Raw genomic sequence first — 25,764 nt, 5'->3', positions numbered from 1 at the left:
AGCAGAAAATGAAGAAAAGCTCCTGCAGCCAGGCCCAACAGAGAGGGTGGGAAGGAAAGGAAGGCACTGGGGGAGGAGGTGATGGAGAAGAGGAGGTGATGGTAGAGAGGAGGGAAGGTGGGTCTGGGATGCGGGCAGTTCAGGCCCTGGGCAGGCAGACAGGGAGGCAACCTCATGGCCCTGCCTCCACCGGCTCCTGGGGCCAGGAGGGATAGGGGTTGCTGAGGAGAGGGGTAGGGAGGGGCACGGGCTCTTCTCAGAGGTGCTGCCCACCCAGCCAGGACCAGAGACTCCACCTACCATGGCTTGGGCGCTTCAGGCTGGCTCCCCACTCCCACCGCACCAGGCCCGACCTAAAGAATCGCATGGCTGCAGAAGCAGGAGCGAATGCCTGCATCTACACATGCACAAAGACTATCAGAAGGTGGGAAAAGGGGGGGGTTGCCATGTTTCTCTCCCCAAGACAATGTGACCATGGGGCGCTGGTGCGGGGAGGGACGGGGCGCTGATGTGGGAAAGTGCACGCACTGGCTGGTTTATTGGGCAAAGTCTTAGAGACTCAGCAAAGCGCAGGGCCGGGGAGGGGATCGGCAACGCCCCGGCCTCTGCGCTGGTTGGGGGCGCCCCCTCTCTGAGCGGTCTGGGGAGTCTCTCCTTCAGGACCCTCTCCTGGAGAGCTTGAAAGGGGGACCCTTCTTCCTTAGGAGGGCAGGTGTGGGTGACTGGGTCGGGAGAAGCAGCAGCAGCCTGTGGTGGGGGTGGGGTGGGGCAGCGGGAGATTGGGGGCTCTGGCGTGGCCCTGAGGCCCCTCACTCCCGAAGGCACTAAGAGCAGGGCCGCCCTGGCAAAGCCGCGGGGGGCCGGTGTGCGGTGGCGGGCGCCTCAGCTGAAGTCTCGCTGCGGCAGGAGGAGCGGGGCCACCAGCGTCCACAGGTAGAGCAGCAGCCCCGCCCAGCTGGCGCACATCTTCACCCACACGGCCGTCCACGTGGTGATCATCTTCCGGGTCTCGCCAGGCCTGCAACACAGCGCCCCGTGGGCCGCGCGTCAGCTCTGCGCTGACCAGCTTCAACCCCCCACTTCTAATACCTTTTCTTTGGGGGTGAAGAGTCAGACCACAGGCAGCAGTGCTCAGGATTCCTCCGGGCACTGTGCTCACTCTGGGCACGGCTCGGCGGACCATATGTGGTGCCAGAGATTAAACTGGGGCCCGCTGCATACAAGGCGAGCACCTTGACTCCTGTACTATCTCTCTGACCCCCCCTCCCTATCATTACTGACCTTGTGCCACTGACTTAATCCCTGCATCAACTCCAACCTTGACCCCAGGCTTCATTAGGGGAGCCCCCGCCTCCAGCCCTATCCACCTGTAGCCAGTACTGAAGCCGCAGGGGACATGGGCGAGGGAACCAGCGAGCTGTGAACTGCCCTCAGAACCTGCCCTGGGAGCTCAGCCCCTAACCTCAGTCCCGATATCAAACCTCAACACTGACCCTCAGCCCTGTCACCCCAACCTGACCTCAGCCCTTGAGTTCTATGCCACTAGCCTCAATTATTTTTTTTAATTTGGAGGGGGATGTCTCCTAAGTAGAGGTCCCTCCTGGCGATTCTTGGCCAACCAAAGGACACTTTGCTGCTCTGACCTCAGTTCTGATCCATGACCCTGTGTCCTCAGTCCTAGCCTCTGCCCTTGAACTCTGGCCCCATTCAATGACCTTCTAGCTCATCTTAACCATATGGCCACATCTGTGTCTTCATCTGGCCCCATGGCCATTTTTTGGGTAGGGAGCCACACCTGGTGGTGCTCGGGGGTTACTCCTGGCTCTGCACTCAGGAATTACCCCTGGCAGTGCTTGGGGAACCATATGGGGTGCTGGGGACCCAATCCAGGTCGGCCGCATTTAAGGGAAGTGCCCTCGCACTGTGCTATCTCTCCAGCCCTGACCCCATGTGGGCTCGTATTCTTAACTCTTCGGCTAAGATTCCGAGCTCCACAGTCTAATCCTAATCTTTAACCAGGGACCCTAAACCCGACTCCAGGATCCCAATCTCCACCCCCAATCTGTGTATCCTGTCTGTCCCGCGTGGAGTGTGCCCCACCCTCCTGTGATCCCCACTTCTCAGGCCCTTGGAGAAGGCACCAGGGGCTGAGCAGATGGAGGCCCAGGCTGGCAAGCTGGGGTAGGGGTGGGGCGGGTGCCCAGGAGGGTCCCAGGGTGATACCACCACCCCCAAGCCTTGGGAAGGCCGCGGGCGGAAGCGCACCTGTACCAGTTGGTCAGCGTCATCATGATGTACAGCGAGGCAAGCAGCAGGCAGCAGTGGAAGAAGGAGTAGCTGTAGCAGACACTGTCCTGCTCATTGTCGTAGGCCCGGTGCTCGGTGGTCACCACCTGCTGCCGCTGCTGCATCACCTGCACCGTGGCCACGTTCTCCTCCGTCTGCATCAGGCTGTTCACCTGTGGGTGGTCTGAGGAGCGCAGGCTGTGGGGAGCAGGGACACTGGTCATCACAGCAGCAGGGGCTGTGTCTGGGCCCCTGGGTGCGGGTGGTGAGGCGCCCGACCCAGGAGTTAAGAAACTGCTTTGTTTTGTTTTGTTTTTTGGGGGGGGCTACACCCGACAGTGCTCAGGGCTGACTCCTGGCTCTACTCTCAGGGATCACTCCTGGTGGGACTCAAGGGAATCTATTGGGGTGCTGGGGATCGAACCCAGGTCGGCCATGTGCAAGGCAAGAGCCTTACTGGCTGTACTGACTCTCTGGCCCTTTACAAACCACTTTGATTCTCACTCCACTTGTGACCTGAGGCAAGACCCTTCACCTCTCTGAGCCCTGATTCCTCCTCTCTGAGGTGGGGGAGAGTCGCACCAACCTCCTAGAGGTGCTGGAGTGTTACTGGACTAAGGCCCAGAGTAGGACACTCACTGCTACCCCAGAGTTCACTGCCTTCTCCACAAACACGTACTGCGTGCCCAGTACTGCAAGGTACCATCCCATGCACCACAAGCCTTCGGCATGCCACGGGCTAGCTGGTAACACACCTTTGCCTTCCTAGAGGCTGTTTTCCCTCCATCCGTCTTAGGGAACAGGTTGATGGATGGCAGGCCCTTTCTTCGTGCTTATAATAGAAAGCAGCCTCAGCAATGGTTCTCTCATGCATTAGAGAAAGGTCTTGATGCTTTTAACGTCTACGAAAGTTTGTGACACAATCTTGGGAATCCAAGCTAAGTAGTTGTTTGTTTGTTTTTGTTTGGGGGTTGTGCTCAGGGCTTACTCCTGACTCTGAGCTCAGAGATCACTCTTGGCAGTGTTTGGGGGTCCATATGGGGTACCAGGGAGTAAACCTGGGTGGGCTGCAAGCAAGCCACCCTACCTGCTATACTATTGCTCTGGCCTACCAGGCCATGTTGTGAAAAAAAAAAAAAGAAAAAGAAAAAAGAAACGAAAAGACACTTTGATTCCAGTGTACCCCATCAGGGGAGAGGTCACCCCTGTGAGTTCTAGCTGACCCCGGCTTGACAGCTAGTACCTGCGAGGGGAGCCACATTGGCCAGTAGGCCAGAGACCACGGTGGTGGCTCACCCAGCCCTGTTGTCCCCCACCCCTGCTTCCTCTTGAAAATCCTGGCGCCCCACCAGGTCCTACCCCGGAAGACAGCCCCACCCATACCTGATGAAGAGGGTGCACAGGATGAAGATGATGAGCCCCACGATGCTCGGCGCATCCCACCAGTGCGTCTTATAGCCATCGGGGATCGTCCCGTTGCTATAATGGGTCAGCAGGTGGGGGTTGCATTTCTGGTCTGGGGACAGGAGCATAGTCAGGCCAGGTGTGAGGACAGGCAGAGACAGCCCCAGAGGATAGACAGACATAAGTCACAGCAGCAGGTCACGGACCGAGTTCAGGGACGCAGCCTCCCAGGGAGGTGGGTCCACCTGATCCTGGAGCTAAATCTCGGGTGAGGTTAAAGCAGGGGTGTCTCTGTCAGATGTGAGGGTTCCAGGCTCCCCACCCCCCGGGGCAGCTGCTGGCCCAGAGCCCAGGCAGAGCTGTACTCACCAGGGACATTGGACAGCGCCATCCAGGTGACAAACATGGTGTAGAGGGTGACGACTGAGGCCTGCAGCAGGCCCGAGTTGGGCTGGCAATCCTGGCAAGGGCAAAGTTCATCAGCAAAGCCACCCCCCAGGCCACTCACCTCAACCCAGGCAGAAACCGCTGCCCCTCGGAGCCAGCGCACCCTACCTCCTTTGGGAAGACAGCACTCACGCCCCCCTCCCCCTCATATCAGGTACCCTACCTTCCCCCCCTGGAGGCCGCGTCTGGCACACTGAGGACTGGCCTGACTGCACCTGTCCCTCCCTGCCGGCCTCCTCTGGGTGTGGGAGCCGCCCAGAGCCTGTCATGCCATCACCAGGGGCGGCCAGGACCTCAGTCCCACACGGGCTGGGGCAAGCTCAACTCACCTGGATCTTGGGCAGGATGGAGACGATGGAGATGCAGACACAGAAGGTGAGATTGAGGCTGATGAAGATCTTGCCCTCGTGGCAGCCCCCAGGATGGGTGTAGTAGATGAACATCAAAGCCACGGCGGCGAGGGACAGCGTGTAGAAGAAGAAGGTGAAGAAGAAGAGGCCTGGGCAGGGGGTGGGGGGTGGACAGCACACTGCGGTCAGCCGGAACTGGGACCCCCATTGCCTCTAGGAGCTTGTCAGACAGGCCTCGCCTCAGGGGTGACAGTGGGGTCACCTGACCACGGCGCCCCTGAGTCTGTCCCTGTGTGCACTAAGACAGCCACCTGCCACACATAAGGTGACCGCCAAGCACACACAGTGGGGTCCAGGGAGGCATGGGGTTCTGTAGTGAGTGCTTTGGGAGCCTCACGTTTCCTGAGCACCAAGTCAGGAGTGACCCTGAGCATTGCTGGTGGCCCCAAAATAACACTTGGGAACCCCCAGGGGCTGGGAGGACAGTACAAGTCCCACCTGGGGGGCCCCAGCACCCCCAAGGGGGTTCCCAGCACTGTGGGGCCCCAGCAGCAACACATGCTCAGGGCCTGGCCCTGAACCCCAGACCAGCTGGCCGAGTACCTTAGGGCCCCCCTGAGAACTACTTGGGAGGCAAAACAAAACAAACAACCTAAAACAGAAAGAACTCAAAAATAGTGAATTTGGGCTTTTCAAAAATGACCTAGAGGCTGAAGAGATGGTTCAGGAGGTCAGAAAATTGCCTTGCATGGGCTGCAGTGGCCATGACCTTGTCTTAGATTCTAGCACCACATATGGTCCCTTGAGCATTGCCAGGAGTCATTCCCAGGCACAGAAGGGATGGATGGAGGAGAGTGGGAAGAAGGGAGGGAGGAAGGAAGAAAGGAAGGAAGGAAGGAAGGAAGGAAGGAAGGAAGGAAGGGATGAAGGGAGGGAGGGAAGGAGGGAGGGAAAAGGAAGGAAGGGATGAAGGGAGGGAGGTAAGGAGGGAGGAAGAGAGGTGAGAGGGAGGGAGGGATGGAGGGAGGAAAGAAGGAAGGAAGGAAGGAAGGAAGGAAGGAAGGAAGGAAGGAAGGGGAGGGAGGGAGGAAAGGAAAGAGGGAGGGTGGAAGAGTGGGAGGAAGAGAGAGGGAAAAAGGAGGGAGAAAGGGAGGGAGGGATGGAGGGAGAGAAAGAAGAAAAGAGGGAGGGAGGGAAGGAGGAGGAAAGGAAGAAAGGAAGGGAGAGAGGAAGGAAGAAAGGGTGGCAGAGAGGGAGGGAGAAAGGCAGGCAGGCAGACTGGAAATGACTCAGTAGTACAGGTCATGACTTGCATGTGTGAGACTCTAAATTCAATCCCAGCACCGTGGAAAGCAGAAACCGAGAATCGTGGTGGGTGGTCTGTTGAGTCCTTCTTTCTTCCTTTCTTCCTTCCCTCCCTTTCTTTCTTCCTTCCTTCTTCCCTTCTTCCCACTCTCCTCCATCCCTCCCTTCTGTGCCTGGGAATGACTGCTGGCAATGCTCAAGGGACCATATGTGGTGCTAGAATCTAAGACAAGGTCATGGCCACTGCAGCCCATGCAAGGCAATTTTCTGACCTCTGAACCATCTCTACAGCCTCCAGGTCATTTTTGAGAAGTCCAAATTCACTATTTTTGAGTTCTTTCTGTTTCAGGTTGGTTTTTTTTTTGTTCCCCCCCCCCCCAACCCAGCACCCCCGCCCCCCCACCCCGTGGTTCGGTTCTGATGACCTCATCATGCCTTGGGGTTTGGAGTCTGGGTGGCCCATTCTGAACGCAGACTTGGAGCCCCCCAAGCCATCCTGCCCCCATGCCCTGCCTCCACTTGCCTGGAGCCCTCCTCCCAGGCATCCACCTACTGTAAGCACCCCTCGGCTCTGGGGCAGCCCAGTGGGGCCGCAGGCAGCACTCACCTGCATACCAGGCACGCGAGTCGCACTCCTCGGCCTTCCACAGCCACCGCTGGTTCCAGCAGTGTGCGAAGTCGATGAACAGCAGCAGCTGGATGAGGATGAAGATGAAGGAGCCCACCATGCCACAGTAGAACAAGCCTGGGGGTGGGGGAGGGGACAAAGTTGGGGCTCTGGGAGCTGCAGCCGGGAGAGCCAGTTAGTGCTGACTCAGAGGGCTCCTGGGGAGTTTACCCATTCAAGGCCCTTCACGGGACTCTAAGAAGCAAAGCCCTGCCCTCAGGGAGCCCCGTGGACAGCAGGATGGCCAGAAGGATGGCCGGCCAGTCCCCACACACTCCCCCTCCCCCAAGGGCACAGTGTTCCAGGTTCCAGGGATAAGAGCAGCGCCCCCCCCCCCCCCCCCCCAGAGCTCCTCTCTCACAGACCCCGCCACATCCCCAAGGGTTGCCTACTGTCCGTGAAAGAGCCGTCAGGGATGTAGAAGGAGCCCACGGTGATACCCACGAAGAGCAGGAACTTAAAGAACCAAAACCTGAAGTGGGCGGGGAGAGACGCATTAGCATCAGACTGGCCCCCCAGACTCCCCTCCAAGGAGCACTGGCAAGGTGAAGGGGGCCTTTCTGGGTTCTGGCAGGCACGGGGGCGTCTGATGGCCCTAGACAAAGCCCTCAGGGGCACCAGGGAGGCTCTGGGCTCTGGAGCCAACCAAGGTGTAGCGGGAGGCCTGTTGCTGCACTTTCTTCTGGTTTTTGAATTTGTTTTTTTTTGGGGGGGGGGGGGCATACCCAGCAGTGCTTATGGCTTGCTCCTGGCTCTCCGCGGCTAGCCTATCTGCCCCCCCAACCCCCCAATCCATGGAGCTGCCCTCTCTAAGCTTCTTCCTGAGATAGGAACAAGCCCCGCAGGCTGGTCCAGGGGCTCCAGGGTCTGGTGGGGGCAGGGGGTGGGGGGGCCCAGAGGAGACGCCCCTTCCTTACCCATTCTGGATGGCAGCCCTGGGGTCGCGGCTGCTGCGCACGCAGAGCATAAGGAGCGCGAACAGGAGGAAGAAGATGGCCATGGCGAAGCACATGCGGTAGACGGCGCGGTGGCCCAGCAGAGAGCCACAGTCGATGAAGCCCTGAGTGATGATGAAGGCCCCGGGGTCCTCGCACACCCAGGGCAGCTGTGAAGACAGACGGCAGCTTGAAGCCCCTCCCCACGCACCGCCACGCCCCCAACTGCAGCCCTAGGAGGGAGCCCCCAAACCGGGGCTCCGAGGCAAAGGCAGGCTGGGCCCAGACTGGGGGGCAGATGCTGGACATCCCAAAGCGCCCCCACATCACGGTGTCCTGAGGTTCTTGTGGGGGAAATGCTTCCGAGGCCCCTTCCCACGGGGCTAGCCTCTAGGGCCGGATCTGAGAAGCGGCAATTCCAGAAAACTGTCCAAGGAAATCCCCCTCCTCCCCACCGCCCTCCCCGCCCGTGCGCGGGAGCAGCTCGTGTGGTCTATGATGAGATGTGACAAGGACATGGAGGGCATCAAGGACCCCACGCTGGGCTTGAGCCTTAAAGTGGAGAGCAGGCTCCCCTCTGCTGCTCCCCTCAGCTCATGGGGGTGCCAGAAAGCAATGACCACTGCTTCCTCATTAGCTGAGCCCCCAAGCCTGGGCGCCCTGTCCTGGAGGGGCTGAGTCCGCCGGGACTGGGGGCTGGGGGGTGTTCCCCCACCCCTTACCTTGTACAGTTGACTCTCCACTGCTGGCAGCAGCATCACGATGCACACCAGCACCCCCAGGAAAAGGAAGAGGGTGAAGAGGAGGCGGGACACGATGGAGTTGGGGCTGGACGGGCAGCAGCTGCATAGGATGCAGGGGGACCCGCCGCAGAGGCAGGAGGCCTGTGGCAGAGGAAAGCAGAGTGGTCACTCAGTTCCTCCTCTGCCCCCCTCCCCCACCGGCCTGAGAATACCTCCAAATCCCTCCAGACCTCTTCCCCAGCAGACACCCTGATTGACGTTCAGACTGCATGGGAGAGGCAGGTTGAGCGAGGGTGTTTGTGTGTGTGGGGAGGGGGGGAATCAAGCCTCCATGGTGGGACCACACTGTTTCTCCCTTAGCTGTAGGGTTGTTTTTTTTTTTTTTAAGCCAATCCAGAGGTCCAGCTGTGTCCCTGCTGAGCTGTGTGATCTTGTTCAGCTTGCTCAACCTCTCTGAGCCGCAGGTTCCTCTCTTATAAACAGGAATCATGATAGTATCTGCTCTCCACAGCAGTGGTAGGATAGAAATAGGAGGCCGGGGGACGTGACTTGGGGGTAAAGCACATGCCTTGCCTACACATCTCCCACATTACTTTTCAAAAACCAAAGCATGAAACGGGAAATTTACACTGCAGTTCCCTGGGGCTCCACTCCCCTGCCCTACTCCAGTTTCCTCTGCAGGACTCGCCTATCCAACAGGCTCTACAGTCCGCCTGCCTCGAAGCTCCAGCGCGCTGGCGCCGAAGGGGCAGGGGTTGCTCTGCTGAGGAGCTCAGGGACTGTGTGCTGAAGAAATGTCAACTGTGCATTCCAGACACATGACAAGAGGTTGGCAAACGGCGCGTGCAAGCTCGACACCACCAGGCTGCCGATGGAGGATGCGGTGGCCACCTGGCCCTTTCCCACCAGGCTCCTCTGACCAGAACCTGCCCCTTCGCTCCCCGGGGCTGCCTCGGGTCCTCTGGGGGCTGCTGAAGCTGCACCTCTTGTGGCTGACATCCCACAGGAGACGCATCCTGAGTGGGGTGCGGGGCCCACGGCTGGCTGGTCTGTTAGGCTTCTGTTAGCTCATCTTCCCCCACGTCAGCCTGAGTCTATGGCACTCGGGTACATATGAGTCTGGAGAGCAACGGAACACATGGCCCAGCCCTTGTCTTCCCCAGGCCGGAAAGGACACTCAGTGACTCTTAGAGGTAGCCTTTGCGCTGCTACCAGAGACTGTGGCCGAGTCTAGACTGGGGTGTCATTTCTCTTTTCCGAAGAAGTGACATTGATGCGGAGAGTTAAAGGAAGAGGCAGTGGTCAGAACAAGGGGAGGAGAAATGGGGTCTGGGAGATCCTCCACAGACTTTGTATGCAGGAATCCTGGGTTCTATTCCCAGCACTGCATGGTCCCCTGGGCATTGCAGGGAGTGACCCCCTGGGTTTTGGTGCGAGAATGTAAGCCAGGATGGGCAGGAACAGACTTACAGCAAAAGATCAGATTTGGGGCTCAGGAGATAACTCAATGGGCCAATGGGCCAAGTGTGTACTTTGGATGCAGGCGGCCCAGACTTGATCCCTGGCCCTGAGCTGAAGCATCTTTGGGTATGGCCCACCCGCTCCCCTCCCCCGCACAGGAAAAAGGAAAAAGAAATCTCCGAATTGCTGCAGGAAGGCTGATCTCTCCCCGCTGTTCTGAGCTCCAAGCCCCGCTTTCTGGACAGTTCCCAAGGCACATGGTATGTGGTGCTGGGGGAGCCTCTGCCTCTGTTCGACCCCTCTGCTCCCGGGACAGTGCTCCATTTTACCCATCTTCCACAATGCCAGATACAAGAGGGAGGCTAAAGGAAATGCTTGCAGAGAGAAATTCTTCCTTATGGTCCAAACCACAGCAGTCAACCCATTAGCAACTTAGGCTGCATCTTACAGACCCTTCCCCCAGTCCTGTAGCCTATCCATGGATGCCTCTAGGGGATGAGGAGATAAGAAAATGTCTAATATTCAAGGTTTTCTTTTTTTATAAACCATAGAGGGCTTTTCAGACAAAAGCATGCAATAAGTCCCATTTTATTATGGCAAGAAAACTGAGATCAGAGAAGTTAAGAAAGTTTCCAGAAGGGGGCTGGAGTGATAGTACAGTGGGTACATTTGCCTTGCATGTGGCCAACTCAGGTCCAATCCTCTTTAACTCATAAAGTCCCCTGAGCCATCCAGGAGTAATCCCTGAGCCAGAGCCAGGAGTAAGCCTTTAGCACCACCAGGTGTGGCCACAAAAACAAAAACCAACTAAACAAACAAAAATCTTGCCAGAAGTCACAGAGCAATGCTGAAATGCAAGTCGGTTTAGCACTGCAGTGAGCACCCTGTACCTTACATTAAGCCTCCGACACTATGACGTGGGCTATAAACCACCCTCACCTCCCACCATTCTGGGAAGTTGAAACTCTTGGAAGTGTCAAGGCCAAGAATGAACAGCAGAGGCTGGAGCCATAGCACAGCAGGTAGGGCATTTGCCTTGCTTGCTGCCGACCCAGGTTCGATTCCCAGCATCCCATATGAGTCCCCCGAGTACTGCTAGGGGTAATTCCTGAGTGCATGAGCCAGGAGGTAACCCCTGTGCATCATCAGGTGTGACCCAAAAAGCAAAAACAAAAAAAAAAATGAACAGCAAGTGCTCTGAGGAAGCTGGGAACTGTCAAGGCCAAGAGCACATAGCAAGAGGGAGATTGGCTTGGTTGCGTCCACTCAAGGACCTGGACCCACTAACTCAGGGATAATAGCAGTTCCATTTAATTGGGTTTTGTTTGGTTTGTTTCTTGTTTGTTTGTTTTGGCACTGACTTCAGGACCCTGTGACTAAGTATCTGGGCTCGGGCCCCTCTGTGACTTATAATTTGACACAAATAATCGAGACCCAAGATAAGCTGCCCCTGCAGTCAGGGAGCCTGGTCTGGTTCTTAAAGAGGGAAACAAAATCACTCCTGATATCTGACCCCTCAGACTGCCCTAGGAGGCAAGCGAGGGGGTGGAGAGAGACCAGCACACAGGCCCAAGCTGCTCCTGAGCACCCCTGAACCAGCTCTTCATTCTGACTCAGCCTCTCCCCTAGACCAGGAAAGGCTGAAAGACCTTCCTAGAGACATAACAGCCCATGGAAGTAGGGCAGACGTGTATGTACGTGAACTATTGGCAACAGGAAAATGATGGGGATGAGAATAACTAAAATCCATCCAGACCTCACAGAACCTCCTTCCAGGAATCACTCTGCTGCAGAAGGTAGCTGTTCAGACTCAGAGTGCAGCTGTTCAGAGCTCAGGGCAGCCATGCAGACCCAGAGGACAGCTGTGCAGACTCAGAGGGTAGCTGTACAGAGCTCAGGGCAGCCGCGCAGACCCAGAGGACAGCTGTGCAGACTCAGAGGGTAGCTGTGCAGAGTCAGGGAGCAGCTGTGCAGACTCAGAGGGTAACAATGTATATACACTGACATGGGGGCCAAGAATTAGGCTCAAGTGGTAGAACACCTGCCTTCCAAGTGTGAGGTGCTAGGTTTATCCCTGGAACTGCCTGCCCCTCCCTGAAACAGCAGAGTGTCGCCCCACAATAGCAACAACAAAATAGTAATAAAGTGGGTACTTTCGTTTATTTTGGGGTTAGAAGAAAACACCCAGCAGTGCTCAGGGATTCTTCCTGGTGGGGCTCAACCTTCTGTGTGCGGGGGATGGAACCCAGGTTGGCCAAAAGCAAGGCAAGCGCCTTCCCCCTGTGCTCTCTTCAGCCCCGAAGGGGTATTTTTAACTAAGTAGAATATAAATTATACCTTAATAAAGTCGTGTGTGTGTGTGGGTGTGTGTGTGTGTGTGTATGCACGCATGCAGGTGTGTGTGGTTTGGGAACCATACCCAGTGGTGCTCAGGGATTGCTCCTAAATTGGACAGGGATTACTCTGGTGTTGGACAGATTGTGCTCAGGAATCACTCTTGGAAAGGTTTGGGGACCTTATGGGATGCCAAGGATTGAACCCAGTTCAGCCATATGCAAGGCAAGTACCTTTCCCACTACCCTCTTTCCAGTCTATTTTATTTTTTAAATTTTTAATTAACTTTTAAAAGGCTGCTAAAATAGGTTCTAATTTTAGGGTATTTTTTTGTTTTGTTTTTGCTGTTATTTTTTGGTTGGCTGGTTGATTTTCTATTTGCCTTTTTGTTTCGGTGCCACATCTGCCGGTCCTCAGGGGCACCTCCTGGTTAAGTGCTCAGAAGTCACTCCTGTCATTGCTCAGGACCAAGCCTGGCCCTCAGGATTCAAAACATGTGCTCTGACTCTTTGAGCCATCTCGTTAGCTTTAGGTCTTAAGAACTTAGTAGAATCTCAAGAAACTGCAGATAACCTAAATGTTCAATCTCAAGGGACAGCAGTGGCCCCCTTTACTCCACAAAATGTTACAGAGGCAAGAAAGATGCAAGTCACAAGGCTGAGAAGCATCATGCTCGTGGCACAATGTGAAGGGTCTCAGCAAGGCAGAAACCCCCAGGCCCTGAGAAGCTCTGCACTCAAGGACAGACTGTGATGGAGAAGCACCAGGACCCTAGTTTTGATTGGAAACAAAAGAAACTGAGTTCCTTAGTTTAGAGCCTAGGGAGATGGTTCAAAGGGCTAAGTCACCTGCTTGGCGTGTGGGGGTCTTGAGTTCAATACCCCTTTGGCCCCCGCGTAGCACTGAGTTGGGCCTCATGGCCTTGTCACTGTTTGGTCGGAGCAGCACCACATTGCTGGATCCAAGCAATCAACTGTGGGTAACATTTGGAGTGACCCCCCACCCCAGTTCCCCTCTGCATTGCCTGGGATGCCTCCCCCCAAAATGAAAAACAGTAAAGCTGATTCTCGGAAAACAAACTGGCTTTCTACTTTGCAATACTACTCTAAAGAACTGAAAGCACCAATTCAAGTCAATACGTGTGTGTCCACGTTCACAGCGGCATTATTCACAATAGCCGAAAGGAGGCAGTAGCCCAAGTGTCCTTCAACAGGCGAATAGAAGCACGAAATGTGGCATAAACACACAGCCTCAAAGAGGAATGAGGTTCTTCAACATGCTGTAACATAGATAAACCTTGAGAACGTTCTAAGTGAAATCAAGATGCATGTAACATTATCAAATGGAGTTCTGTGATAGCATAGCAGAATGGGCTCTTGCCTCATGCATGGCGGACCCAGGTTTAATCCCCAGCATCATATATGGTCCTTGGCTGAACCCCGCTAGGAGTGATTCCCGAGCACAGAGCTAGGAGTAAGCCCTAAGTGTAGCAGGGCATGACCCCCCAAAACAACAAACAAAAAAAGATGCAAGGAAGGAACAAATATGGAGGGATATAAAATAATTCTACCCAACTGCTGTATTATCTCTCTGGAGGAGGGGGGGAGGGGAGGTTAAGGAGAGCAGGAAGTTAGATTGGGGAAGAAGGGTAGTCTTCAGCATGCAGCTAGGAACAGTGTACTTCCAGAAGAGAGACGAAACGAGAGAAAATTCGAGTGTTGATGGAATCTCTGCAGAAGTCACACCAAGCACTCTGAACTCCAGCCTGATGAGAACCATCAGATTCGCCATTTAGAAAAATCACAGAATGGAGGGCAGATCAAGGGACGTGCAGTACTTACAGGAAGAGTCAGGGTGGTCCAGAGTAGTCAGAGACTGACCCCCGAGGGAAGGGGAGAGACTCTGGACTTCTAGGTCCAAAGCTTTTCTTCCTCTGACAATACCACTTATTTGAGATCGATTTTATTTTCATACTAAAAAGGAGATTCCTATTTTTAATGTATAGAACATTGTTTCCTAAAATAAACAATAAGCCTCTAGAAGACCAAAGACAAGTTAAAAATGATGACTGAAGAGCAGGTAAGGCATTTGCCTCACACACAGCTGACCGGGTTGAATTTTCAGCATCCTGTATGGTCCCCTGAACTCTATGAGGAGTAATTCCTGAGTGCAGAGCCAGGAGTAACCCCTGAGCATCGCCAGCTGTGACCCCAAAACAAACAAACAAATAAATAAATAAATGAGGACAGGAGAGATAGTCCAGTGATAGGGCACTTGCCTTGCACTCAGCCTACCCCAGTTTGATCCTGGCACCATATATGGTTCCCTGAATAACACTGAGTGTATCCTAAGTACAGAGCCTGAAATAGCCTCTGAGCACTCCTGGGTGTGGGCCAAACACACACACACACACACACACACACACACACACAATGCACACAAACAAGCACACACACAAGCACACAAATACATGCACACACACATGCACACACAAGCACACACACAAGCACAAGCACACACACACGCACACACAAGCATATATACTCACTAAATTTTCTGGTACTTAGAGGTTGCCACAATTAAACAAACAAAAACAAAAAAAAAACCTGGTCCCAGAAAGGACAAGCTGCTCATCACAGACTTAGGGAACAACGCTGAGCCCACTGAGCCAGTCCAGAACCAGAAGAAACCCAGGAGAGAAGAGTCAGCTATTCACTGCCTCAGTGCTCATGCCCCCGTGGCTGCTCTCTAAGGGCTCTGCGTCCTGGCTCTGCCACCGAGGGGTACCAGGGCCTGACAAGTTTCTCCCCTCTGTGTGAATCTGTGTCCTTGCTCTCAGGAAAGGCTCCTGAGTCCAGGAGAAGGGTGAGGTCAGCACCCAGACCTAGCTGAGGAGAAGCGCTACCGGGCCCAATAGATGACCCAAGGCGTTCCCCACTCACTGGGGCAGAATATGCTCCCTGAGTACTTATGGATGCCCACATACTCCCATCTCCTGTGGGTACCATGTACATGGCTAGAAGAATATAAAAGCCTCCCCAGGGACCCCGATTCCTAAAGATTCTAAGTCTTAAAGATTCTAAGAATCCCCCCCATTAGAACAACTCTGTACATGGACTGTATTGGGGTGCAGGAAATCCTACCCCACCTCACAGTGCAGGAAGTCTCACCAGCCTCCTGCTCAGATGTGAGCAGAGAATACCAGCTGCTCTGCAGGTTGGCATGGGGGTGACAGAAAAGAGGTAGAGAGAGGGTCCTACAGGGCCTGCAGACCCCAGGACAGCCCTGGGCAGAGTGCTAGGCCTACCTAAGGCCACAGGATGGGGACCAGGTGGCTCACTGCTACAGCTATACTGCAGGGACCATGGGAGACCACTCAAATGGCAGAGGGTGCCCGGCAGAGTGGGTGCTAGTAAAAGCCCGAGGTCAGAGCCCCAAGGGGAGGCTGCTGAAAGGAGGACAGGTCCCTTACGGCTATGAAGCCAGTGAAAGGAGCATCCCTCAGGCACAGGCGTATGCAGAAGGGAGGAAGTGACAGGCAGCCCCAATCAGAAATCAGATCTGGGGGGAGCTGGGCCACTCCCAGCAGTGTCCAAGGCTTACTCCAGGCTCTGTGCTCATGGAAACACGTGCAATGCCAGAACAGAAGCAGGGGTGGGTTGCATACAAGTCAAGAGTCTTAACCTCTGCACTATCTCTCTGGCCCCAGATTTTATTTTTATTTATCTTTTTTTGTTTGTGGTGCCAAGAATCAAACCCAAGACCTCACACATGCAAGACAAGGGCTCTACTGCTGAGCTCTGTATGTCCCTGCCCTGGAATCAGATTTTATCCCGGTTTGCAGGTCCCCATCCTTTTATAGTGCAACCTCAGGCAAGTCAGCCAACCTCTCTGGGCCATGGCTTCATCCTTGGCAACCAGGGGTTTCGAGGAGGGAGACTCCTGTCTCAGCACAGCTGGATTTTATGACTCAGACACCTATAGTTGGCTCCAGAGGGAACTCTCCACCCTCCTTTCCCAGCTGATAATAATCACAGCTCCCACTTGGAGCGCTCACCACTGGCCAGAACTGGACTGGGCACTTTTTAATATTCCTTCCAGTGGCATCAGGGAGGCAGATGGGGACACAGAGGCACAGGGGAGTGACAGCTCTCCTGCCAATATCTTCCGCTCCATAGCAGTCCAGTCAGAGGAAATTCTGACCCACTCTGAGGGTGCTCCCCTCCCCCAAGTTCCACACCCTAAGGGAGTCAGTCAGTCCTCCCAAGCCAGAGGCACAGCCCAAACCTTAAGGAGAGCCCAAAACCTTCTCTCTCCCCTTCTTTCTCTCACACAGCACGTCACAGAGGGAGAAAGACCCACATCCCCCTCCCCCGCCACTCACACACACAGAGCACCTCAGAGAGCAAAACAGGCGCACAGAGAACAAAAGATCCACCCAGAGCCCCACTTGTAAGTCTTTGTGCAGATATTCTCAGAAAATGTCTGTGGAGCAAACCTCCAGCCTCCCCCCACCCCAGTTCCTTGCTCCTGCACCCCCATACCCCACACAGACAGAGATCTGGGACAAAGGAAAGCGAGGGGGGCTGGCAGCCTCCGAGCCCCCTTCCTCAGGAGCCTCTTTGTGTGGGGCAGGGGGAGGAGCCGCCTGAATGAACTTCAGATTTAATGAGGGGAAGAAGGGAAAGGAAGGGGGCTGGGACAAAGGGAAAGAAGGGGCCTCAGTCGGGGTCTGGCTGACGCTCCTCCCCCGTGCTGGCGGCAGCCAGAAACCCAATCTGGCAGCCCCCCAGAGACTGGTACCCCTCACGGCACCCTCCTCCCCCAATGTCCCTCAATGCCCCTGTCTTCCAACACAGAGTTCCACCAGGTGGACCCGGACCAGTACCAACCTCGGTGAAGGTGGCTTAGAAAGTCAGATCTGGGGGGGCTCCCGGACCCCGGTTTTCCGCTTGTGAGCCCAGAGGGAAGGGTCTGGAGCTGTTTGGGTGATGTGCCCAGGGTCAGCCAGAGCCAGGAAGGCCCCGAGACAAGGACTAGAGAGACAGAGGCTGGACGGACGAGACACGGAAGGCAGACAATGACAGACGGAGGGAGCGCCGGGACAAAGGAGCGGACAGACAGACATCAGACAGATGCGAACAGACTGGGCAGGCTGGGGCGGGCGGGCAGACACAGACTGACCGGGAGGGGCGCGGGGAGGGTCGCGGACAATCCAGACCATACAAAGAGTCGGGGGTCCGGGAGGCAGAGGCGCACCCCGAGGACATCTCCAAGTTGGGTGAGAAGAGTCGCGGCTCCCACCCCCACTCCCGGCGCTGCCTCCCCAAGTCCCCGTCGACCCCGCCCCACGAAAGGGGCGCTGCCCAGGGCACCCCCCTCGCCGTCCGGGCGCGCGGGGTGATCCCCGCCCCGCACCAGCTGTCCTGGTGCCCGCGAGTGGGATGGGGAGTGGGGGAAGCGGAGAAGGGGGTCCTCGCGGGGCGAGGACGCGGGGTGCGGGCGCAGAGAGACAAGTTTGGAGGAAGGAGACGAAGAAACTATTTGGAAGAAGAACAAAAGTGCGCGGTCGGAGGAGAAGCCGGCGGCGCGGCGCGGGCGCGGGACTCACGCAGGCGATCAGGGTGAAGGCGCCCAAGCAGGCGCCCATGGTGGTGGTGGCGGCGGCGCGGGGCGCGGGGCGCGGGGCGCGGGCCGTGGGGCGCCGGATCCCGTCGGGCTCGGGGCAACCGGCCCTGGGTCCGCCCCCGCCAGCCCCGCCCCGGCCCGGCCCCGCCCCGGCCCCGCCCACACCTGCCGAGACCGCTCGTCGCTTTCCGGCTGCCCTCGGGGCCGCCCGGGACTCACCTGGGACAGGTGAGTCTGCGGGGCGCAGAAGCCACGTGCCCCGAGTGCCCGGCTCTTGGTTGGAGAGCCTCTACCGAGGCTAGGAAATAAGTTTCATAGGTGTTGGGAAATAAATGATTGGACAAAAAAAAAAAATAAGCAATCCACCTCGCCTCTCCCAGCCTGTCGCCCCATCTGTAAAATGAAGCTGTTATCACACGGAGTAGATGGCCAATACCTGTGAACACTGTGAGGCATCTCCACCTGTTCTTCAAACCACTGACAGCTCTCTTGGGCCACAGCCACTTCAGTCAAAAGGCCCATCACTGCCTCCGGGTGCCCAAAACCTGGTCTCAGCTAAGGCGGTCAGAGGGGTGCGTGGGTCCTATTCTGGTAGACCTCCTGGCACAGGTAGGAGGGAGAGTCCCAGAAGCAGCTCTGTAATTACTCTCCCCTCTCTCCCCATTCAACCCAGACAGGATAATGTTAGGGAAGGGAATCTGGGGGCCTTGCAGCTAGCCCTGGGGCCAAAGGTCCAGCCTGACTGCATCTTTGAGTGATTCATTAGGCGCCAGTAATTGTGCCAGGGCTGTTCCCTCCCCCACATTTTTGCCCATATGCTGCCCTCCCCTGCAAATCCTTCCTCATCAACCTCCTACTCTCTGAAGCTGTGTGCTCAGCCCATGTATACTTAGAGCACGACCCACCATTTCCGCCCTCAAAAGCACCGGGGTTCCCCATTATTAGGAAGGAATATTCCAGGTGTGAACAAACAGCGTGGGTCTCCAGGATGGCGTCGCCAGCACCTATGTCACTAAACTTGAGCACTGACAAAACTCACGCCTGTGGTCCCAGTTCAATCCCCTGTTGGCCCTGAGGAGCAGATTAATTCTCCAATGCACTCCAATTCGCAGAGGAAAAAATGAAGTGGGGGCTGGGGAGATAGCTCAAAGAGCTGGAGAGCATGCTATGTCCAGCCCTGGCACCACCTAGCCAGAAGTAGCTCCCCAAACACCAGCAAGTGTGGCCCCAAAACAAAGAAGTAAAACAACATGTGCCACTGACAGGTGAGCTGTGTGTGAATAGGCATGGCAGTGGGTGTCATTGAGACCAGACAGCTCATAAGTGCAGAGCCAGATGTCTACATCTGATCCTGACTTCAGGACCCCAGATCTGCCTGGTGTCTCACTGTAAATCTTGGGAGCAGGGGAGGAGAGGTGACAATGTCCAGTTCATCCACTTCTGTCCAGTCTGTTCCTCATCGGAGACTTTTAGGGGACTTAAAGTCCCCCCAAGGACTGGCCAGCCCCTCCCCTGATACAAGAGCCAGCACATGGCAAGATAGAAAAATGATGATAAATGAACCTATTAAGGGCTGGAGCAATAGCATAGCGGGTAGTTTGCCTTGCACGGCTGACCCGGGTTTGATTCCCAGCATCCCATATGGTCCCCCGAGCACTGCCAAGAGTGATTCTTTAGTGCAAAGCCAGGAGTAACCCCTGAGCATCGCCGGGTGTGACCCAAAAAATACAAAAAAAAAAAACAAACCATCAAGGCGCTGGAGTGATAGTACAGTGGGATGTGCTTGCCTTGCATACGACTCACCCAGGCTTGATCCCTGGCACTCCATATGGTCCCTCAAGCCCTGCCAGGAGTGATCCCTGAGCACAGAGCCATGAGTAAGCTCTGACTAAAGCCAGGTATTGGCCCCAAACCAAAAATAAAGAAAGAAACCCATCATTATCCAAATTTACCACAAGCCTGATTTCCTCATTTTGCCCTGACAGTCTGATTCCCAAACAGCCTCTATAGGGTCCCCTTCTAGCCAGCCTGTCCCTGGAATGCCACCGAGACTGAAGCACCCAGACCCCCGGAGCAGTTTGGGGTTTTCTTTTTTGTTTGTTTGTTTGTTTTGACACTTCTCCCCCAAGGGACAAATCTTCCATCCCACAACTCCTCCCTCACCCAATATCTGATCCCATTGAAAGTGCCTGAGACCAAGATGAGAGAGCCCCTGAGACTATCTCAGCCTCTCTAGACCCACTCAGTCATGCTGAAGGGGTGGGAGGTCAGGGCTGGCCTCCATCACTCCCCTGAAAGTGGTGGTGTTTATCTTACTTGACTTTCCAGAGTCACAGTAAGCACCTCCCGATAGCCTTCCTGGACACAGAAGTTCTCAGGAAGGCCTGAGGCATGCACACACCTGCAGGTTTAAGAAAGACTGAGACTCCACACACACACACACACTCTCCCAGTTCCACTGACATCTTCCAGGGGATGTGCTGTCACAGCTCGGCCTCACCATCCCACTGTGGTCCAGTGTACTGCAGGGCACAGTGAGCCTCCTCATCACCCCTAGCCCCAGTAACTCACTGCATAGTAGCCTTGTCTCTGCTCTGGCGACTCCTCCTCTTTCAGCCGCACGCTTCTCATCTGTGAAATGGAGAGACTGGTCATTACAGCAGCTAGCTTTGACGCTAATGGAGGAGAGGGCAGCAGGGGGTAGAAAATGAACCTGGCCAGCCTGTCCTGCTGTCTCCTGGCCTGGGACCTCTGGACAGGACCAGGACCTCCCTCTCATGTCTCAGCAGGGAAGAGTGAGGTGGGATCTGGCCAAGCGGCCCAACCTTTCCAAGATTCCCTGCAGGCTGCAATTCAAGACGCTCAGCTCTTCCCCTGGATGCCACATGCACTGTGCTCCAGGAGAGCCAGACAGAAGTCAGGACATGCAGCCCCCTGTGCCCATGCTCCAGATACCCAATTCTCCCCAAGAAGCAGGCTCAGGCTTCCTGGCCACTCGTGCCCAAGTCCTCTGATCTCACTGGGACTCAGTGTTCAGATCTGAAAAAAGAAAGACCTTCCAAAACCCTCCAATGCCATCAGATCACTCTTGCCCTGTCCTTCTCACCATCCTCCCATCCATGAGGACGCAGACAGTCTCTTGACTCTGAGCCTCCGGTGCCCCTGGGCCTTGCTCACTCCACTGACCTTCACTTCCTGCTTGCCATCCATTTACAGAGCTGGGCCTAGGCGGTCCCTCATGAATATGCAAACGGTAATAAGGGTGTCTGATTGGTGGAGCATCAGAGGAGAGGCAGTCCCCTAGATACTACCCACCCACTTCCCCATTCACTGGCCCCTACCAGGCTGCCCAACTCCAGAAGGGCATGGAATTTGAGGTAACATCCACAGTAATAATTTTTTAAAATATTTTTTATAGGAGTCACACGCAGCGGTGCTGGCAGTGGATGGGGCAGAGCCAGTCCTAGAAGTGTGGGTTTCCCCCACCTCCAGTGCTCCAGGTCCATGAGAATTGGGGGCCGTGTGGTGCCAGGGATGGAGTTCAGGGCTTTGCCCAGACTAGGCAAGCCTTTTTATTGGAGCTAACTCCCCACCAGCATCCCAAGCAATCATTTTTAATGTGTTTTCAGCAAGCCAGCCATCCTATTAAGAGTTACTTGTGTGAGACACTTCTAAGGTGGGAACTTAAAGCACAGAATTTTTAACATATTTAAAGATATTTAATATATCAGAAAATCAGTGTTCCAAGAAGTCTAGTAACTCACACCTAAACGATGTGTGGAACATGGGCTGTGATTATGTGGAGGGAAGTGAGGGCCCATGTGCTAGGATGACTTCATCTGGCAAGAGGAGGATAGATGCACAGGCAGTGTGCAGGCAGGAGCACAGATAGATGCACAGACAGGTGCACAGACAGGTGGGCAGACAGGCACACAGACAGATGCACAGATAGGTGTGCAGACAGGCACACAGACAGTTGTACAGATAGGCACAGACAGGTACACAGACAGGTACACAGGCAGGCGCACAGACAGGTGTGCAGACAGGCACACAGATAGGCACACAGGCAGGCACTCAGACAGTTGTACAGACAGGCACACAGACAGGCATACAGACAGGCACACAGACAGGCGCATGGATAGGTGCATCAACAGGCACTCGCCCCGTGCCAGCTCCACGTGTCTGTGTGTGCATGTGTGTAAGCACACGTGACAGAGTAACTCTGAGGAGGCCCAAGATATGAAGGGCTGCACCTCTTTGTTCCTTTTCAGAGGGCATCGTCCCCAGCAGTGCTCACAGACCGGGGACCACTCACCTCAATTGACAGGATACAGGCCTGGCAGTGCTCAGGCTGTAGCCGGCAGTTCTCAGAGGCCACTGGTGACAGGATTGAGCCAGGGCCTCCGCGTGCAAGGCAGCCCTTGAGTCTTTTGAGCTTTCTCGCACCCTTTGTTCCCTTCTCAATCAACACTTAGGGGTTGTTTGAGGTTTTTTTTGTTGTTGTTTGTGGGCCACACTAGGAAGTGTTCAGGTTTACTCCTGGCTTGATGCTAAGGGATCACTTCTGGCAGGGCTTGGGACACCATGTAGGGTGCCAGGGACGGAACCTACGCAAGGCAAGCACGGTAACTGCTGTACTATCTCTGGTCACTCAACCAATATTTCAAGAGGGTTGCCATGTGCCTGGTGTGGGGATGGTCATAAGAAGGCTGGAGGTCCCTGGCCTGGTGTTGCAGTGGCTACAGCCAACGAATCTAGAAGGGATCTCTGTGGAAGGAGGCTGGGGCAGAGTGGAAAACGTGGGACGTGAGGGGTGATCAGTCCTGACACTTGGCAGAAAGGAGGTTAGGAAGCAAGCCAGGAGCTGACCAGGGCTCCACAAGGGGCACAGGCCTGAGGATTCAAAGGTTCTGGGGCCAGAACAAAAGCACTGTAGGTAAGGAGGGTGCTTGCCTTGCACGTGGCCAACATAGTTCAATCCCTGGCACCACATCACATTCGGTCCCCCAAACCTCACCAGGAGTGATCCTTGAGCAGAGTCAGGAGTAAATCCTGAGCATAGCTCATCATAAACAAAAACCAAAAACAAAAATGAGGATTCAAAGACTCTTTAGATGCTTCTCTCACTGAATGCATTTGTGCACTGTACTGTGTGTGTGTGTGTGTGTGCATGAATGTGTGTGTGTGAGCTGGCAAGTGATTGTGTGATGTTTACATGTAACCATGTGGATACATGTATGGAGGTTCCATGTGTGAACTGGGGGTACATGAGGGTTTTAGGGGTGCATAGGGGGTGAGTACAAGTGTGCTGCATGTTTCTCAGTAAAGTGGAGAAAAGAGGTGTCACTCAATCCAGGCATCCAATACCTTCATATACCTCAGAAAGTCATCAGCAGTGAGGCTAGAGGGGGCCTGAGTGATAGGACAGCAGGCAGGATGGTTTCCTTGCACGTGGCAAACCCAGTTTTGATCCCCGGCACCCCATAAGGTCCCCTGTGTCCCAAAAGGAATAAGCCCTGAGCACAGCGGGGTGTGGCCCCAAAATAAAATAAAATAAAATAAATAAATGAGACTGGAGGCCCAGGGAGAGCTCAGTGGTAGAGCTCCTGCTTTGTAATCAGGAGACTGGCAGAGCCACAGTTAGGTCCTTAGCACCATCCCACGAGCCCAAGATCAGCCCCAGCCACTCTGCTGTTTGGGATCCCTGTGCCACAGCAAAGTGTGTGCAATCTCCGTGCACAGAGCCTGGTGTCCCCACAAGGACAACAGCTAAGTGTGTGACCCCAGGTATCCTAGCAAGCAACAATGAGAGAAAGAGGCAAGGGGAGCGATGGAGAGGGGAGCGAGGAGGTGAGTGGGGGAAGGGAAGGAGAGGAGAGAAATGGGGAAGAAAGAAGTAAGGGAGGCGGCCTGAATCCACCATCACAGAGGTATAATCTGCTGAAAATTCTGGTATGCGGGCTTTGTGACTGAAATCTCCAGGCTTTCTCGGGGTCGGGATTGGCTACCTCTTCCCACCTCCCTGTACTTCCAGAAGCGTTGGCAGTCACATCCCAAAGCTGCCACCTAGTTAAAAGGCTATTCCAGCCTTACCATCCTAATAAAAATACTGAATGCCCTGAACAAACATGATGACCTCTTAGTACCTGAATTGCAAACCATAATGCACAAAAGAAAAAGGAGAGAGAGCAAGAAGCAAAGAGCCTTCCATAGAGGGAGGTTGGGGCTGGGGGTGGGGTAGGGTATTCGGGAATGGTGGGAGGGAAACAGGGGACATTGGTGGTGGGAAATGTACACTGGCAGAGGGATGGATGCTGGATCATTGTGTGACTAAAACCCAATTATGAACAGCTTTGTAATGGTTATTACATATTCAATTTAAAAATTTTTAAAAAGGTTATGTGGAGTTTATGCCCACTTCAATCAGCTTAATCGGTAGCTGAATAAATAGTAGTACTCCTACATTTAAAAAAAAAGTAAGGGAGGGAAGGGGAGAATAGGAGGGGAGAGATGGGGAAAGAAAGAGTGAGGGGAGGGGAAGGGAAGGGAAGGGAAGGGAAGGGAAGGGAAGGGAAGGGAAGGGAAGGGAAGGGAAGGGAAGGGAAGGGAAAGAGAGGGAGGGAAGGGAAGGAGAGAGAGGAAAAGGAAGGAAAGAGGAGGGAAGGGGAGGGGAGGAGAGGAAAGGGAAGGGGAGGGAAGGGGAAAAAGGAAACACAGGAGACTGATGGACAGAGGATGGATGAAGGTTTGTAAAGAACAACTATGTGATCACAGCAAACACTGCAGAACATTCACTATTTATTCCGGGGGGGAGGATAAACGTGTTCACTGTATAACTTTTCAACCTTTGCCAATCCTTAAAGGGTTTTGTTTTGGTTCAGTTTGGTTTCTTTGTTTTGTTTTGTTTTTAGGTGTCACAAGTGCCCTACTTGCTCTATTACCTCAGCAGCCCCCAGTATTTAAAGGTTTTCATAATAAAATGTCAGGAAAACAATGGATCCTTAAATGACTAGACCACTTGTCCCCCGGAAAAGAACAAGTGCTCAGCATGTGAGCTCACCTCCAGCTCCTGCAGGCAGCTTCTGCCAACAGCTTAAGGCAAAGTCATGCCCAATCAGTGTGATCTGCCTATAAAGAAAGAAGTTATTTTGTGCATGGAGGGGCGGTAACTTTGTACACCAAAGCACAAACATTAACACTAACATAACCATGTTACAATAATAGCACTGCACTGCCCTCCCATTGTTCATCAATTTGCTCCAGGGGGCCCAGTAACATCTCCATTGTGAGACTTGTTGTTACTGTGTTTGGCATATCGAGTATGTCATCGGTAGTTTGCCAGGCTTTGCTGTGAGGGTGAGATACTCTTGGTAGCTTGCCGGGCTCTCTGAGAGGGATGGAGGAATCGAACCTGGGTCGGCCGGGTTGGCTGCATACAAGGCAAACGCACTACCCGCTGTGCTATCGTTCCAGCCAATAATAAAGTTAAATTTTTTAAAAAAAGCTTATATCCCATCTCCAGAACATAGAGTCCCACCAACTCACCTTTTCTAATCCCTGCCATGATTTCATGACAAGATGGCACTGGTTTTGTGAATGTGTGTGTGTTTTAAATTAGTAAAGAACATGCAAAATATACCACAGTGTAATCAATGCATTTAGACATTTCTTTGTTGTTTGTTTTGTATTATTTTGGTTGTGGACCACACATAGCTATGCTCAGGGCTTACTCCTGGTTCTGTGCCCAGGGATCACTCCATCCGGGGACCAGATGAGGTGCTGGGAATTGAATTAGGGTCGGCAGCGTGCAAGGCAGTGCATTGTCCAATGTGCTATCTCTCCAGCCCCATCTCTCTGTTTTTAACTGATTGGAAAGCTCAGAAAAGCAACTGTAGGGGCTGGCGCAACAGTACAACAGGTAGAGTGTTTGCCTTTCACATGGCCAACCCATGTTCCATCTCCCGCATCCCATGTGGGCCCCTCTGAGCACTCCCAGGGGTAATTCCCAAGTGCAGAACCAGAAGTAACCCCTAAGAATCACCGGGTGACCCAAGAAGGAACAAAAAAAGCCAACTGTCTGGTGGCTCTGGGTATGTGAGAGTCCCCATAGTGTGAGGGGAGTGGGTGAGGCAGCAGGAGTGTTGAGGCTGGAAGCCCACCCAGACTTCAGCCTCTTTCCAGTCCCTGTGTGGCCAGAACCATTC

General features: G+C 54.5%; 1 protein-coding gene across 1 annotated transcript; it reads right to left on the bottom strand.

Moving 5' to 3' along the window:
- Nucleotides 1–882: 882 nt before the first annotated feature.
- Nucleotides 883–17,623, bottom strand: SERINC2 (serine incorporator 2). Its single transcript, XM_056123522.1, has 10 exons — nucleotides 17,544–17,623; nucleotides 8,117–8,278; nucleotides 7,377–7,564; nucleotides 6,852–6,931; nucleotides 6,400–6,537; nucleotides 4,467–4,636; nucleotides 4,060–4,150; nucleotides 3,670–3,802; nucleotides 2,266–2,484; nucleotides 883–1,018 (listed from the first exon to the last, which is right to left on the bottom strand). The coding sequence occupies exons 1-10, from the start codon at nucleotides 17,580–17,582 to the stop codon at nucleotides 883–885; spliced, it is 1,356 nt and encodes a 451-aa protein (XP_055979497.1). The 5' UTR covers nucleotides 17,583–17,623.
- Nucleotides 17,624–25,764: the final 8,141 nt, after the last annotated feature.

This window comes from Sorex fumeus, unplaced genomic scaffold (assembly GCF_029834395.1).
Source record: "Sorex fumeus unplaced genomic scaffold, SorFum_2.1 ptg000047l, whole genome shotgun sequence".
Classification (NCBI taxonomy): domain Eukaryota; kingdom Metazoa; phylum Chordata; class Mammalia; order Eulipotyphla; family Soricidae; genus Sorex; species Sorex fumeus.
This window is presented reverse-complemented; position numbering and strand designations above follow the sequence as displayed.